Source organism: Bos taurus, chromosome 19, assembly GCF_002263795.3.
Source record: "Bos taurus isolate L1 Dominette 01449 registration number 42190680 breed Hereford chromosome 19, ARS-UCD2.0, whole genome shotgun sequence".
NCBI lineage: Eukaryota > Metazoa > Chordata > Mammalia > Artiodactyla > Bovidae > Bos > Bos taurus.
In genome coordinates this window covers 17,114,020-17,130,360 of record NC_037346.1, presented here as the reverse complement: position 1 = coordinate 17,130,360, position 16,341 = coordinate 17,114,020, and the positions used below count along the sequence as shown (strand labels likewise).

At 49.1% G+C, this 16,341-nt stretch overlaps 1 protein-coding gene across 2 annotated transcripts in view; it reads right to left on the bottom strand.

Moving 5' to 3' along the window:
- Positions 1-16,341, bottom strand: part of ASIC2 (acid sensing ion channel subunit 2) — a 1,206,384-nt gene that overhangs the window by 98,598 nt on the left and 1,091,445 nt on the right. For both annotated transcript variants that reach the window (NM_001076484.1, XM_024980482.2), the window contains 1 exon segment: positions 1,361-1,511. In NM_001076484.1, coding sequence (NP_001069952.1) covers positions 1,361-1,511 — 151 coding nt within the window.

The window sequence follows — 16,341 nt, the reverse complement described above, 5'->3', positions numbered from 1 at the left end:
GTGATGCTTGTGAGGCCATTTCACTCTTCAGGAGCAAGAGGAGTGACCACAACATGCCCCGAGGGGTGCTCAGAGGCGAGGAGCCTGGAGAGTTGGTGCAGTGGACGGGAGACAGCTCTGGGCTTGTGGTCAGTCTTCTCCAGGGTGGAGGCCCTCGCTGCCTTCAGAAGCCTGGAGGGCTTGGAACTGGGGAGGGCCAGGCCTCAGGACGGGCTGAGGGAACAGCTATGGGAATCACAGGATGGAGGCTGGGCTGCAAGAAATGAGGGCCGGGGTGTTTGGCCTTCACCCCCTCCTCAGCTCCAACCTGAGGGCCGAGGCCTCCTTCCTGCTGCACTCTACTCTCCCTTCCCGCTACCTCGGGGCCCTCTCAGGCGCATCTCCAGACTTCCTCTTCCATTCCCTCTTTGTTAGTCTCTCTTTGGGTCTCCTTGGCATCCAGGATCCCATGCTTGGGCACCTCTTCACTTCACTTGGTGAGATCTAGAGGCTGCCAGCCTCCCTAGGCCTCCCCGCCGTATCATTCCAACCACCGCTCCATCATCACAAGGCCTTCCCTGTCCTTCCTGCACCCCTCTCATGAGGATCTCATGAGATAATCTCAAGACTCCAGGGACCCCATGCCCTGCAATGCTTTCCCTGAAACCCCCCCTCCTCCCAGGGGAAGGCTGTCATCCCACCTCAGCACTGGGGACCCTTGGGTCCCAATGGACTGTGAGTCTCCTCTTCTAGGCTGTGATCAAGGGCTTGGTCTTTTTTCAATTCAATATCCTTATTTTGGTGTAAAGCCCGAGATAGCATATGTGGCTTATGAATAGTTTGCTGAATAAATAAACGAATAATTGGATGCACTAAATAAGCTTTGGGACCTGTACACCCGGGTCCCCCATGGGCTCACGCAGGCTGAGTCTGTGCCCTTCCATTTTCCAGCAGCCCCTCCACCTTCCCTCAGCGGGAGAAACCTGCTTTCTTTTCCACTGGGCCCTGTAGCCGGGTTGGGATATGCAAGATGGTGGAAGCGGAAGGGGCTGGTCCATCACTTCCTCTTCTGAAATTGCGCCACCCACCGCTCCAACCGGACTTGTTAATTCAAGGCTTCCTCCGCACCTCTTCTCATCCTACCCGCCTTCCCTTTCCAGTATCCCATCACCAGCCCCCTCCCACCTAGTGAAATCCAAGGAAAACTCAGGGCATCACAGTTTGTGCTGGGACGTCCTTCCGACTCACCAGCATATCACCCACCCCTTGATGGAGAGCAGCCCTTCACCGGGTGGGCCAAGATAACCGCTCCAGGCAAAGGTCTCCCAGAGGCCGCTCCCCTCCGCCCTCACCCCCTGCCCTGGCCCCTGGCCCGGCTCACCTGTCTCGCCCCAGATGGGCAGGTACTCATCCTGCTGAATGTCCAGCATGATCTCCAGCCCGTTGCCTGTCCCCCCCTTGACCGTGGTGAGCAGAGGCTTGCCATCCTCGCCTGAGTTAAACATGTAACACTTCCCATATTTTGTAAACACCTGAGGGAGAGAAGAGAAAGAAGCACGTGGGTGACTTTGGACTGGGCTCCAGGCAGACTGGGAACTCCAGAAATCCAACAGCAGGCCAGCGTCCCCACAGCCCATCATAGTCAACCCTCTTGGGGACCAGTGATTCCTCACCCCCGGTTAATGGGCTGGATTCTGGCATCAAAGAACACATCTGGACACCCTTTGGGGTTTGTTGCCATGCAATCTGGTCTCTCTCCCTCTGTTAATCCTTCCCTTTCCACCCCCACCCCCGGGGGGCAGCCATGTCCCCTTTCAAGTGTCAAGCAGTCTGTATGCTTTCTATCCTGTAATCTGTGCCTCCAGCCCTGAGCTTTCTCTTGGGCTCCAGACACACTGATCCAGCTGCCTGATACGCATGATTTCAGGGGGACCCAGAGACACCCGACTGCAAGCACGTCCCAGTGGGATCAAGGCTTCCTCAGCCTCCGCACCCCACTGGATGGCTCTCCTGTGCACCGTATCCCGGGGAATAGCACTGTCCCCTGCCCAGGGGCTCAAACCAGACCCTCAGAGCAGGTGTCCCCTCTTCCTCTTTCTCACCCCACATCCAATCAACCAGCAGGGCCCGTCAACACTGTCTCTGCATCCAACTTGACTTTCTGCCTTCTCTCTTCCGCACGGCTTTAACTTAATGACCTCTGTCATTTCTTGCTTGGGCTGCTGCAGTTTCTTAGCTAGACTGCTGGATTCCAGACAACCTTCTCCAGCCCATCCTTTAAGTGAATCGTGGCTCCCTCCTTCAGAAATGCAAACCTGATTATATTAATCCTGTGGTTAAAATCCATCAGGGCTGCCCATCCCCCTGAGAGTAAGCTCCAGGGCCACCCTTCCACACCCAGCCTTCTATGATGCTCTCTCTGTCTGCTTCATCCTCCTCTTCCCATCTGAGTCCATGGGAATTCACTGGAAGATAAGCTCATGGGTTTGGTGGTTACCTCTGCATGTGCACTGAGGAATCTAACCCTGGTGGCTAGCACAGGGCCTGGCACCTGGGGGTATTCCAGAAATATATGTCAAATGGACAAGTGAATGAATAAATGAGTGAGTGGAGCTACATTAAACAACTCTCACACCTCTGGATGTGCCCTGCTGGTTCGCCTACTTGTGGCTTTCTAGTTGCTGCTTCCACTACCTGTAACAGCTCTTGTTCCTTTTTCTGCCTGGGCAACCTCTGCCCATTCTCCAAGACTGGATCGATGCATCGCCTCCTCCAGGAAGCCGTCCCAAGCTCATGGACCAAGTTGTATAACATCCCTCCTCACATTCCCCCTTTGCTCCTTCATCAGGGCAGCTATCACACGCAACAGTAACCACAGGTGGGTATTGTTGTTTCCACTGCGCAGAGGATAAAACCACAGCCCAGAGAGGTTAAGCAACTTGCCCAAGGTCACACAGCTATTAAGTAGAAAAGCTGAGATTCAAAACATCTTTTGGGGCATGTTGTCGTTGTCACTGGGGTGTTTCTGAGCCCTATACTCCTCCTCTCTGCCTTGCTTTTTCCATCAGCCAATCAATAATCATATGCATGAGCTCCTACTACAGGCAAGGCTTATGGAGATTGTAAAGAGGTACAAGCCCTGCACTCCCAGTATTTCCCTTTGTAGCTAGGGTCCCCAGCACCCTGGCCATGGACCGGTACTGGTCCATGACCTGTTAGGAACCCGGCTGCACGATAGGAGGTGAGTGGTGAGATGGAAGTTTCATCTGTATTTACAGCCACTCCCCACCCCTTGGGCTTCCCAGGTGGCACTAGTGGTAAAGAGCCCGCCTGCCAATGCAGGCGATGTAAGAGGTGCACTCGATCCCTGGGTTGGGAAGATCGCCTGGAGGAGGGCATGGCAACCCACTCCAGTGTTCTTGCCTGGAGAATCCCATTGACAGAGCCTGGCGGGCTACAGTCCATGGGGTCCCAAAGAGTCAGACACAACTGAAGCGAATTAGCATGCACTCCCTCCCGCCCTTGCTTTACCACCCGAGGTCCGCCGCCTGTCAGATCAGATCAGTGGGGCATAATAAATGTAATACGTTTGAATCATCTTGAAAACATCCCTATACAACCCCCCACACCCCCAACCCCACCCCGTGTCGACCCCAGTCCGTGGAAAAATTGTCTTCCATGAAACCGGTCCCTTGTGCCAAAATGGTTGGGGACTGCTGCTTTTTCATGCATATCAAAGTATATAACTAGATGGTGATTTATAGGACTGTTTGTTGGAGAGAGTAGGGGCTGGGTCTGTCTTGCTGGATGAATGAATGAATGAATGGGCTTCAAGGGGTTGCTACTCCCATTCCCTCGCCCACCTCTGGGAGGCGCCCTTAAGTGTTGGCCCTCCTTGCTAGTTATGGCGGGAACTCACACCTGATATCTTGTTTCACTCCCCTCCCCTCCCTTTCTCTGCTCTGGTCTTCTTAGCTTCCCGCTTAATTGTTCCTAAGTGTTTTTGCTTGCTTTTCCTCGAGGGTATTAGAGGAGAGACAGTTTACCTTCATGGGGGCAGAAGAAGGGGCTCAGAGCCAGGCAGGTGCACACAGACCGCACTTCTCCGCTGGCCTCCCTGCCTGCACCGCCTCAGCCCGCCACTCCTGTATCAGTTCTAGCTTCTCGGAGAGGATCATTTTCCTCTTTGCTCAACATCAAAGGCTGAGAGCTATTTACCCACAGCGCAGTTTTGCTAGAAACTCAGGACAAGATGCCGCTCTCCTTCCCCGTTGCTGTGCATAATGACGTGTAAGAGTAACCGGCGCTTCAAACGTAGGCCTTATCGCCCCCAGCCACAAAAGACAATTTATTTAAGTCTAGACTGTCAGGCCAGAGCTCGCTGCTTCTTCAGACCTGCCATTCTCCGAGGCACTTCTCTGCTCTCCTGGTAAGCGCTGACAGCCTCATCTGGGATGGCAGGGCTGAATTTGCAAGGTTGCTAAGAATCAAGAATAGCTCTTAGTTGAATCCTTTTGTAAGAATTAATGGTGCACATATCAAACCTGGATCTGCAGGAGTGACAGGGGTGGGGGCTGGGGGGAAGCCTGAGATAAAGATGGACCCCAAGACCATCATTTTCATTGCTCACTGCGTGTTGCAGTTGAGAGATGACACGTGTACAGCTTCAACTTTCTCAATGGCCCCAAGAAGTTGGAGGGAAGGAGACTAAAAATTCCTGAGCCTCTACTCTGTGCTGGCCCCTGCTTGGCATTTTCAGAGGAACTATCTTTTTCCTAATTATGGTCCCGACTACCTTGATGGGAAGGCATCTTATTATCACATGCCCATTTTACAGTTGGGAAGACTGAGGCTTAGTGAAGAGGTAGGTAGTAGAGCTGGGACTCATGGGTTTGACTTTACCGCCAAGGAAGTTCCAAGGGAGGAACCCTGAGATTTTGAGTCAGACAGAAAGGCATCAGAGCACCTTGCTCATTATTTGTCAAGTCTGTGGCCTTGAACATGACACCTTTTTCCAATGTCAGTTTTCGTGTTTGCAAATTGAGCAAGATAACCTTGCCACGTGGTTGTAACATCTAAATGAGGGCATGCAAGTGGATTTGTTTGGAAGATTACATAATAGACATCTATAAGAGGTATGAATCCATACTAGGTCCTTTTCAGCAGAAGTGAGAGAAGTTATTTGAGTTATGGGGGGAGGTCAGTGATGAACTGAAGAATGGGAGGTGTTGAGGGGTCCTGTCTTCTCTGTGTTTCAGTAATACTAAGCTCATCTCTCTCTCTCTTTGCTGCATCGGGTCTTCATTGTAGCTGTCAGGCTCTCTAGTTGTGGCATGTTGGGCTTAATTGTCCCCAGGCATGTGGATCTTAGTTCCTTGACCAGAGATCAAACCTGTGTCTGCTGCATTGGAAGGTGGATTTTTAACAACTGGACCCCAGGCAAGTCCCATCAAGCTCATTTTGAAGTAGTTAAAGGGGATGGAAACCACCGTGTGCCACTGACTACTTATTCCTTAAGAATGTTAAGCCTGTTGTTAAAAGCCCAGGGCAGCCGATGAGATTACTGGGGCCACAGAGTTCTGTGAGAGAGGGCAATGCTTTGATGCACACAATCCACTTTGAAATCTACTTTTGGACGGAATTGCAACCAGTCACTGGTGCAGTGGATAGCCACCATAGTCTGAAGTGTGCACGTTTTAGCCTGTACTCTTCTTATCTTGGTAGTGTCTTTGTCTCATTTTGGTATCAGGGTGATGGTGGCGTCATAGAATGACTTTGGGGGTGATCCCTCCTATTCAGTCTTCTGGAAGAGTTTGAGGGACTTCCCTGATGGTCCAGTGGCTGAGACTCTGAGCTCTCAATGCAGGGAGCCCAGATTCAATCCCTGGTCAGGGAACTAGACACAACTAAGAGTTGGCATGCTACAGCGAAAAGATCCTGCATGCTGCAGCTAGAGATCCTGCATGCTGCAGCTAGAGATCCTGCATGCTGCAATGAAGATGGAAGATCCCGAGCACCACACCTAAGACCTGGCACAGCCAAATAAATAAATAAAGATAAATATTAAACAAAGATTTTGAAACGGGATCGGTATAAGTTCTTATTTGTATGTTTGGCAGAATTCCCCAGTGAAGCTGTCTGGCCCTGGACTTTTGTTTGCAGGGAGGTGTTTGTTTGTTTTTTTTTTAATTACAGATTCTATTTCACTTCTAGTGATTGGTCTGTTCAAATTATTTATTTCTTCTTGATTCAGTTTTGGTGGGCTGTGTGTTTTTAGAAACCAGTCCACTTCTTCTAAGTTATTCAGTGTTTTGGCATAAATTGTTCATATTTGGCACAATTTAAAGCCAAGAAATCTGGATGTGGGGATGGGGAGAGGGTCTTGTGCCTTCCAGTAGCTCTTAGAACAGCCCTGAGGTCACGACTGGCTTGGCTGCCCTCTCTGGAGCACCATTCACATTCTATCTGCTGTCATTAATTTTTTGCAGCAGCCTTATGAGTTTGGTCTTATCCCTCCCATCTTACAGATAAGGAAACTGAGGCCCAGAGAGGCTGAGCCAGGTCACAGAGCTGGTAAGTAGAGAATCCAGGGTGTAAGTCATCTTTGCCTCACTCCATTGCCTGTGTTCTTTGCCGCTGCTTCCTCGTAGCTACAGCTACTCTGTTCCCGGCAGACTGATAAAATTGGCGCCTTGCTAACACTAGGGGTCTGGAGCTTGGTAATGGTGGGGGGGTGGGCGGCGGAGGTTATATCTCAGAGTCAGGAGAATCTCAGGAAAGTGCAGGCACCACAGATCTTCTTGGGGACTTCCCTGGTGGTCCAGGGGTTAAGAATCCTCCTCTCAATGCGGGGAACACGGGTTTGATCCCTGATTGGGGAACTAAGATCCCACATGCTGTGGGGCAACTAAACCTGAGCCTGGCAACTAATGAAGCCCTCAGGCCACAATTAGAGAGTCTGCTCGCCACAACCAAAGGTTCCTCATGATGCAGTGAGGATCCCATGTGCCACAACTAAGACCCATCACAGCCAAATAAACAAATAAATATAAAAAAATCTTCTTGCCCAAATGTCTCATCTTGTCCGTGGAGAGTCTAAGGCTCAGAGAGGTAGAGTGTCCTGCCCCGGGTCACACAACTAGTTCGGGGCCAGAGTTGAGACCTGACCTGGGTTTGGGTCTGTGCTCTTCCTCTAAAACCTTCTGTTTGTGCATGATGGGGGTTGGAGATGATGGCTAAGCTCCCCTTCCTGGGGCCCTGCATCCAGGAATAAAAAAGATTAGCAATGCCTGCTGGCCTGGGTACCAGCATCCAGGCCCAGCGTGACCTGTTGGGGCAGCCTGCCTCAGAGTCCAGGAAATGCACAATGGAAAAGGTTAGGGACAGAAGATATCCCTGAAGACACAGGTTTCTGGCCCAATTAGTAGTGCAAACAACATTTCTACACATGGACCTACTTAAGAAAATAAATTATGTATAAGCTCCCTTAAGGACTGTAGAAATATCCACTTACCAGCACACGACTGGGCCTGTAAGCTTCAAACCTTCCAAGCCTTCATTAATCCTGACCTTTAGGGCTTTTCTGAGGCAGTGGCTTCCTTGTCTCTTCTTGCTTATTATGCTTGAACGAAGTGAAATCCTATTGTTCCAAACCTCCTCTAAAACTCAGCCTTTCCCCTCCGCTGAGTTGAATGAACTTTCCTTCCAGTGATTTGCTGAAATTTCTCGTTTGGCTGTTTTCAAAATAATGGACATGTTAAAGCCCACTGTTTTGTTTGCTCTGGCTTTCTCTATCAAAATCTCCTAACACAGCGGTCCTCAACATTTTTGGCACCAGGGACCAGTTTTGTGGAAGATAACTTTTCCAGGAACCAGGGGAGTGCATGGTTTCTGGATGATTCAAGTGGCTTACATTTCTTGTGCACTTTATTTCTATTATTATTACATTAGCTCCACCTTAGAACATCATGCATTAGATTCCAGAGGTTGAGGACCCTGCTTTAACACATTTTGCACAGAGGGAGGAAAACAGTCTGTTAAATGGGTTACCAGGCTTTCAGTAAACAAAATGAAGCTGCTTTTTGTTTTCTTTTCTTGGAAGGAGGGGTGGAAGGTTATCAGTAATTCAACCCTTTTCATTGCTGTGTAGTATTCCACTGCACAGCTATACCAGGATTTATTCATTCAACTACTGATAGACATTAGGTTGGCTATTACAAATAAAGCTACTACTATAGCAGGTATAGATCAGTCTTTGTACGGATAAGTTTTCATTTCTCTTAAGTAAGTGCATAGGAATTGAATGGCTGAATCATATCATCGTAAGTGTGTCTGTAACTATTTAAGAAGTGGCCAAGTTGTTTCCAAAATGGTTGTATAGTTTTGTATTCCCATTAGCACTGTATGAGAGTTTCAGTGGGGGGTGGTTTCCATTTGTTTTCTGAAGTTGTCGTCAATCAACATGTTTGAGAATTAAATATGGCAGAGGGATGCATGCATGAGGAGGGGGCTATAGATGGTCAGCTCCTGGAAGGCGAGGCCTGCATCTTATTAGGAAAAATGCTTATTCACTCATCTCTTCCTGCAACAGGAATTTTTTTTTTTTTTTTTTGCAACAGGAATTTTTGACTGCCTATTATGTTCCAAGGACAGATGCGTGACTGTGCTTTTACCCCATACGGAGATTTAAAAGGTGACTTCAACAAGTACCCAGGAAAGCACCTCCGTGTGGCTGTGGAGTCCTTGGGAACCAAGGAGATGAGGGGAATGCAGCCCCTTGGCCACCACTTGTCCCTGCATCCCAACCAAGAGGCCACAGTCTCTTTTAGGACGTCATTAATATCATTCATCTTTGGGTTCCTTTTCAGAAGGGAGAGAAGAACGTCCAGTCACTGGGCATTACCACGAGGCAGGCACTGTGCTGATTGCTTTATACTCCTTCTATCTTTCTGAATAATAATTTAACCAATTAATTAAATACTTTGGCTGCACTGGGTCCTAGTTGTAGCATGCAGGATCTTCAATCTTCCTTGTGGCGTGTGACGTCTTGCAGCACGTGGGATCTAGTTCCCTGACCAGGGCCCCCTGCTTTGGGAGCAGGGCATCTTTAATCACTGGACACCAGGGAAGTCCCCTGTAGACCTTCTGTCTTTCAGTGCTCACAGAGCCCACCGATGTAGATGGTATTCTTCCCAATTTGTAGATGAGAAATCAAGGCTTGGCGAGGCTAAGTCCTTATCCAAGATCCTCCAGCTAGAGAGAGATTCACCTGACTTTTCCCTTTATATTCATGGGTCGCTAAAGGAACCCATAGCATCATTTGAGCATATAATATGGTACTGCAACGCCCCTCCCCTCCACTGAGTCCCTGCCCCTCTATGCAGAGATGTGACATATGCTGTGTTGGCTTCACTAAGAAGCGCTCCTGTCTCCTTCCTCCAAGCCTGAAACACAGCCCGGGGCTTTTCTGGTGGGCAACTGTCCAGAGAGTTTTAGACCGCACTGGAAGAGACGTGTAAGCCCCATGCAGAAGAAAAGAGCATCAGGTGACTGCCAATCTGTCAGCTGGGAAAACAGCACAGAGGGGAGCAAGGGTGACTCTGAGCGCTCTCCAAGTCACACGTTTTGTGAGCAAATGTTCCCCTGGGGAACGGCTCACAGAGGCAGAGGGGCCACTTGAAGGCGCCAGGAGGGTCATTTGAAATTCCAGACCTTCACAGATGAATCCCTCCTGAGCCCTCATGTGAACATCCCAAATTGGGCCTGACTTGGGGTTATGAAATGGGCTGAGGGCAGCTAGAAGCCTTTCAAGGTGGACCAGCTTGGCTGGTGCGGGGAGGGGAGTCTGGGTGATGAAGGTTTCCAGGGAGACTTCAGGACAGGCTGGTTGCTCTTTCTGCTGGGTCCTCCACTGTCTGTCTCCTGTGAGAAGTAAGGGCTGTGTCCTTTTCACCCCTGGCATCTCAGTGCCTGGCCCCATGCCTGGCACACAGTAGGTACTTAATGGGCAGGTGTCTGGATGCAAGAAAAGACTCAAGCATGGAACTGGGAACCAGACAGCCTCAGCTTCCAATGCTGGCTCTGCCCTGATTTAGGGAAGTCATTTCATCTTTTTGAATTTTGATCCCTCATCCTGGAAATGCTGGTAAGAGTAACTTCCAATAGAATTCTTGTAAAGATCAAAAAGGTCATTATGAATCTGAAATTACTCTATGCAGAAAAAAAAAGTTTTCAGCCCAGGCAGAGAACTTTCTTGCCTGTGGTCAGTATCATGGCTAAGCCCTGTAGGGGCAGGGGAGGTGAAAGCATTGTTATTTGCCTGTAGAAATGGAATCTGAGATGTTCCATCTGGGACCACATTTGTGGCTCATCCATTCAGTTGCCTAGTGAACTCTACAGAATATCTCTTGTGTTCTAGCACTGCCCCAGGTGTTGGGGATGCAGAGAAGAATCTGCAGCTTAGACTGCAGATTCTTTAGGGACCACCTAGTAGGGAAGGTGGTCCTGCAGAGTGATTCTGTGTGGAGTGCATAGAAAGAAGCCGTCTGGTGGGTAGGGATGGGAGGATTGGGGGGGCTGATACAGAATTCTCTCTAGAGGCAGGGCTGCTGACCCCAGCAGTATTTAGCAGGCTGAGACAGATCGCTTAGGCTGGCTCCTGGTCTTAACAGGGGCATGCTGATGTCAGGGAGGCCAGTGATGTCTGCTGAGCCCTACCTACCAGCCCTTCACTCCAGCTCCCTTCTGTTCCCACCCCTTAGACAGACAACAATGGGCTCTACTAAGAGACAGGCAGGAAGGACAGACCTTGGAGTCAGATTATCCCAGCTGAACACCTACTATGTTCCAGACACCGTGAACAATGAAGAGTGGAGCTTAGCTGTTAGCCAGTTGATAATCACCAGGACACACAAGCAGTGACTCGGAGGAGCTGGCATCTTGTTCTCTCCAAGGAAACCAGTGTCAGTCTCCCAGGACCCCCCCAACCTCCCAAGCCTGGCTTTCTGGCCTGTCCACTGCCAGCAGATCACCAAGCCCAACCCTGGGGATATGGGGCCAAGGCAAGGGGTTAATAGAAAGAGCACATTCCTAGGGAGCCACGGCTGACTGTGAAGACCATCCACTTGGCTGTCATCAGATGTGGGGAGCAGGACCCAGGAGGGCTTCCCTGCCTTGAGGGAGGGCAGAAGTGCAGAAAAAGTGAAGGAGAAAGAGTGAGCACAAACTGTCCACAGCCCATCACCGTGTCCATCTCCTGCCTCCATTCCCTCCTTTTTAACCCGGCTGACATGATCCCTGCTGCCCCAGCCCATGCCAGTTCCCACGCAGAACCTTCTGAAGGCAGGGTGTGTTCAAGGTGCAGCTGCCCAGATGCACTGGAAGTAGCCCCGAGTTCTGCACCTTTGGTTGTTTCGGGGTGCAGAACCTCGGGGCGAGGCTCACCTTAGTCTATGTTCTGATTACTTACAAGAGAATGGATGCGAAGTACCCGACAGAGTACTCAGTCAGTAACATTAGTTAAGATAATGTATGGGTTCTGCTCCTGAGTTCTGAAATCTTAGCTCTTACATGATGTGATTTTTGGGTTCCTGGTCCATATTACAAGTTCTTTTTACAACTGCTTGCCTGATCCTGTGACTACAGCCCTGTGCCCACTTCTGACTGCTGCCTACTGGACTTACAGGAATATGTGCCCACTTGGTTTCCCTGTGGCCATGCCCAGATGGAACATTGCTAGGGTATTCCTCTATAGGAAGTTTGTATCACCCCAGCTGGGTATTTCTGCTCAGCTGAATTTCACCTTTCCCCCACTTTTCCAGCCTCTATCCCGGGGGCTTGTGTGGGCTTCCTATCCCATTGCGTTTTCTACCTGTGTGATCCACCCTGAGATAAGACACGGGTTGTTCCTTGCAGCTGCCTCACTACTCATCTTCTGAAGCAGGTGTGGGATGGGGGGAGGAAAAAGGTAGGGATCAGAAATGTGTTCTATTGTGTTCCTAGTTAATTTCACATTATTCTACAGGGTTGCACAGAAACGATGCATGGGTGAAAACCAAATGATGGTTTATGATGTTTACGGAAGAAAAGCAGATGTTCCAATTAATGCTAGGGCTGAAAACAGTCCCAAGGCAGGCTGATTCTAAAAGCTGATCAAGAAAAGGTCAAATAGGTAACAACCCACATGGCACAAAAATCCTCATACCACATTCTTTCTGATTTCATATTTTCTCATTAAAAACATATTTCACCTTCTCCAGGAACTGCTCAGAGAATGTCAATGTCTTCTAGTTTTTTCCCCTCACTGGTCATGGAGGTTGCTGCTGCTGCTGCTGCTGCCTAAGTCGATTCAGTCGTGTCCGATTCTGTGAGACCCCATAGATGGCAGCCCACCAGGCTCCCCCGTCCCTGGGATTCTCCAGACAAGAACACTGGAGTGGGTTGCCATTTCCTTTTCCAATGCATGAAAGTGAAAAGTGAAAGTGAAATCGCTTAGTCGTGTCTGACTTGTAGTGACCCCATGGACTGCAGCCCACCAGGCTCCTCCATCCATGGGATTTTCCAGGCAAGAGTACTGGAGTGGGGTGCCATTGCCTTCTCCAGGAGGTTGAGCAGCATGTAATTTCCATAGCAAAGCTTGCATTATGAATGTTCAAAGGCATCGCAGATTCACAAGTGCAGAGGGTTTGAGGCAGTTCAGTGAGATTGCTTTCCCAACGTGTGGAATTAAGACCTGGCTGGAAGATATACAGCATGCATGATACCATGCTCCTTCCTAGGTCCATAGCAGACATAACTAATGGATCACAACACTCTTTCCCTCTGAGTCTCACAGTTTTTGTTTTTTGTTTTTTTTTTAAGCCGAATAATTCTGGCTGCCACTGTTGGAGGTGGCAAATGAGTTGAATCCCATTTGCCCTTCTTGTGCTGGAAGAATGTACTGCTGATGGTGACAGCATTTCTGTAATAAGAGGCAATGCCTGATAGTTGGGGCAGGCTTGGAGGGCAACTTGAGGGGCACAGTTCTGGGGGCTTAGGCAGAAGGGACTGTAGTTGGTGACAGAGGCAGAAGTAGGACTTTGTATACTAAAAAAAATTGCTGGACTTCCCTGGTTAAGTCCAGTGGTTAAGAATTCACCTGCCAATGCAGGGGATATGGGTTTGATCCCTGGTCTGGGAAGATCCCACACATGACTGGGGGCAGCTAAGCCTGTGTACTTGACTACTGAACCCATGTACCCTAGAGACTGCGCCCTGCAACAAGAGATGCCCTCGTACCACAACGAAGAGTAGCCCCTGCTCACCGCAACTAGAGAAAGCCCATACACAGCCACAAAGACCCAGCACAGTCAGAAATAAATAAAGTGTTGAAAATTGCTTAGACTTGCCGCTCTGCACTCTGGTAGAGCACATATAAGCTTTGGACTGCTGCTGCTACTGCTACTACTAAGTCGCTTCAGTCGTGTCCAACTCTGTGCGACCCCAGAGATGTCAGCCCACCAGGTTCCACCGTCCCTGGATTCTCCAGGCAAGAGTACTGGAGTGAGGTGCCATTGCCTTCTCTGATAAGCTTTGGAACCAAGTACCAATTTTGCCATTCATGAGTTTTTCAAATCGGGCTAATGTTTCTTGACCATCCCTTTGCTTTTCTGTCTCAGATTGGTGGACTCGACTCCCAGGCGACTGGGAATAATTTTCACGGTACCACAGTTCCTTGACTTAGGATTGAAGGATCAAAGGGCCTGAGATGATTAGGGGCTTTCAAAATGAAAGACAAAGTGTTCTTTTGTTCTTTCAACATCTAATGAACTACTATCATGTGTCAAATACTCTGCGAGATCCTGGGAATACAGAGATAAATAAGACACGGACACTCTCCTCAGTTGCCCAGGTAGAAATGGAGGAAAAAACCGCTTCAGGCCGTCAAGGAGACAGAGCCGCTGTAAGGCCATCACTGACTCCTGCACATAATTTACAGGATGCAGCTCTTGAGGGACAATGAACGGGATGCAAGGTCCACTTGTGTAGTATTTGCTGTAACCCTTCAGTCCTGTTGAGCCTGTGTGCATTTGCAGAGGGCTGGTTTCCAGCTACTGTATTACTTTTTATCGGTGACTTAAAACAATTATTTATTTGGCTGTGCTGGGGCTTAGTTGAGGCACGAGATCTTTGGTTTTGGTTGCAGCATGCGGGATCTAGTTCCCTGATCAGGGATCGAACCTAGGCCCCCTGCATCAGGAACTTGGAGCCTTAGCCACTGGACCCACCAGGAAAGCCTGTCAGCTACTGCTCTGACATCAGCATGACCTACTCAGGCCTTTCCCATCCTTTCTGCACTCCTCCACCACAAGGGCCCCATCACATCTCCTTACCTCCAAACCAGAGCCTAGATTAGGATGGGAAATGTGAGGTGCCAAGGCACAGAATTTTAGGAGGTATTCAATTCTTGGGATTGAGAGTGGTGAGTGCCTCTTTAAATTTTGCACCTGGGTATCCAACTTGTACACCCTAGTCTGGGCCCTGTTGCAGACAAAGTCAGATGAAGACAGGAAGAAAGACATCCATGATGAAAGTGGCACGACAGCCTGTTCTTACAAGCTTGCAAAATAGACACTATTGTCTTATTTACAGATGAAGAAACTGTGAGTTTCTTCAGATGAAGTAACTCAGAAAGGGTGAGTTACCTGCAGAGGCATCACAGAGCCGTAAAAAATCAGAGGCTTTTATTTATTTATTTATTTTTACTGAGACAGACCCAGGTCATGTTCCCAGTTATGCCTGTCCTGAGCCATGTGACTTTGGGCCAGTGACTTATTTTTTTCTGACCTTCTGATTCCTCTGTCTGAAGAATGGGGATAATAATATCTCTCAAGGTCAGATGGGAATGAAGTCCAGGCACTTCCAGCTTCTGGTTCTGTGACTCTGCTTTCTCAGATGTTAAGTGGACTGGCCGTACCTGTTTCACAGAGATGCCCTGGAGACCAAATGAAATGATGGCCGTGCCAGCCCATGGGGAGTTCTGAAGAGCTGTTTGGAGGCTCAAGTGTGAATTCCTTAATAGACTTTTCTGTCTCTCCAGCCCTGTTAACTTCTGGTCTTCTGGGGTGCAAGGAGGGAGGTCAGCGTCTGTTTGGTGAGTGCTTTTAGATAATAGCTTCAGATCTTCTCTAGATGGATAATTGAGATGGAATGCTGGCTACCGGTCAGATGCCACGCCAAGTGCTTAAATGCACCGTTCCATTCAACCCTCTCAGAAACCCTCCTACTATTCCCACTGTCAGAGAAGAAGAAACAAAATCTGGGGCAGGCCAAAGGACTCACCCAAGGTCATGCAGCACGTCGGAGGAAGAGCCAGGAGCTCCACCCATCTGTCTGATGGAGAAACCTGGGCTTTCTGTGTCCTATTAGGCAACAGTGACAGGAAGAAATCCAGGCTGTTTCTCAGCAACGGAGCAAAATCTAGGATTTGCACCTGAGCATGCTCCAATGTACCTGAATATAAATTGGACTCATTGCAAGTCAGGGCATGAAACCTTGTGAGTGCCAGTTGCTTCCTAAGCAGGGGCAGAGTGATGGCTTGAGGCTTTCCCGGATGGCCTGAGAGTGTCACTGATTTGAGTCTTTGTTGTCGTTCTTGTTGTTTAGTGGCTAAGTTGGACCTGACTCTTTTCCGACCCCATGGACTCTGTAGCCTGTCAGTCTCCTCTGTCCATGGGATTCTCCAGGCAAGAATACTAGAGTGGGTTGCCATTTCCTCTCCTAGGGGATCTTCCTGACCCAGGAATTGAACCCATGTCTCCTGTATTGCAGGCGAATTCTTTACCACTAAACTACCTGGAAAGCCTATGAGTCTTTGCTATGTCCTCAAAATTCACCTGAAATTCTACAACCCTATTCCACCAAAGCTTTAGGGAGAGCTGTCAGCTGCCTCCACTGCAAGTTGCTGGGTGGGTGAATGCCTCCGTCCTGCAGTGTTGAGCATCCTCTGTGCTACCATATTCCCTGTGTCCTTCCTAGTTCTGGGGACTTAGCAGGAAATCAATGAATGCCGAATAAATTAATACTTCCATTTACTTGTCTATTTTTCGCTCCATCCCCAAATTCTGAGACTATTTATCCAGGAGCTCTATGCAAAGCCTAGCATAGCATAGGTACTCAGTAGAAGTTTGTTGAATGATTAACTTAAGAGAGAATGATGCAATTTGCCTTATAAAGAAAGAAATCTGCACACGGCGGAGCTGATCAAAACCTGTATGAAGCGAGGACTCCTGTATGGCTCCCCCCATGAACCAGCTCCCTTCAAAGCAGGAATTTTAGCAAAGGGGCAAGACCTCTGTCTGTCCTCCTGGCTCCAGGTTGGATGGG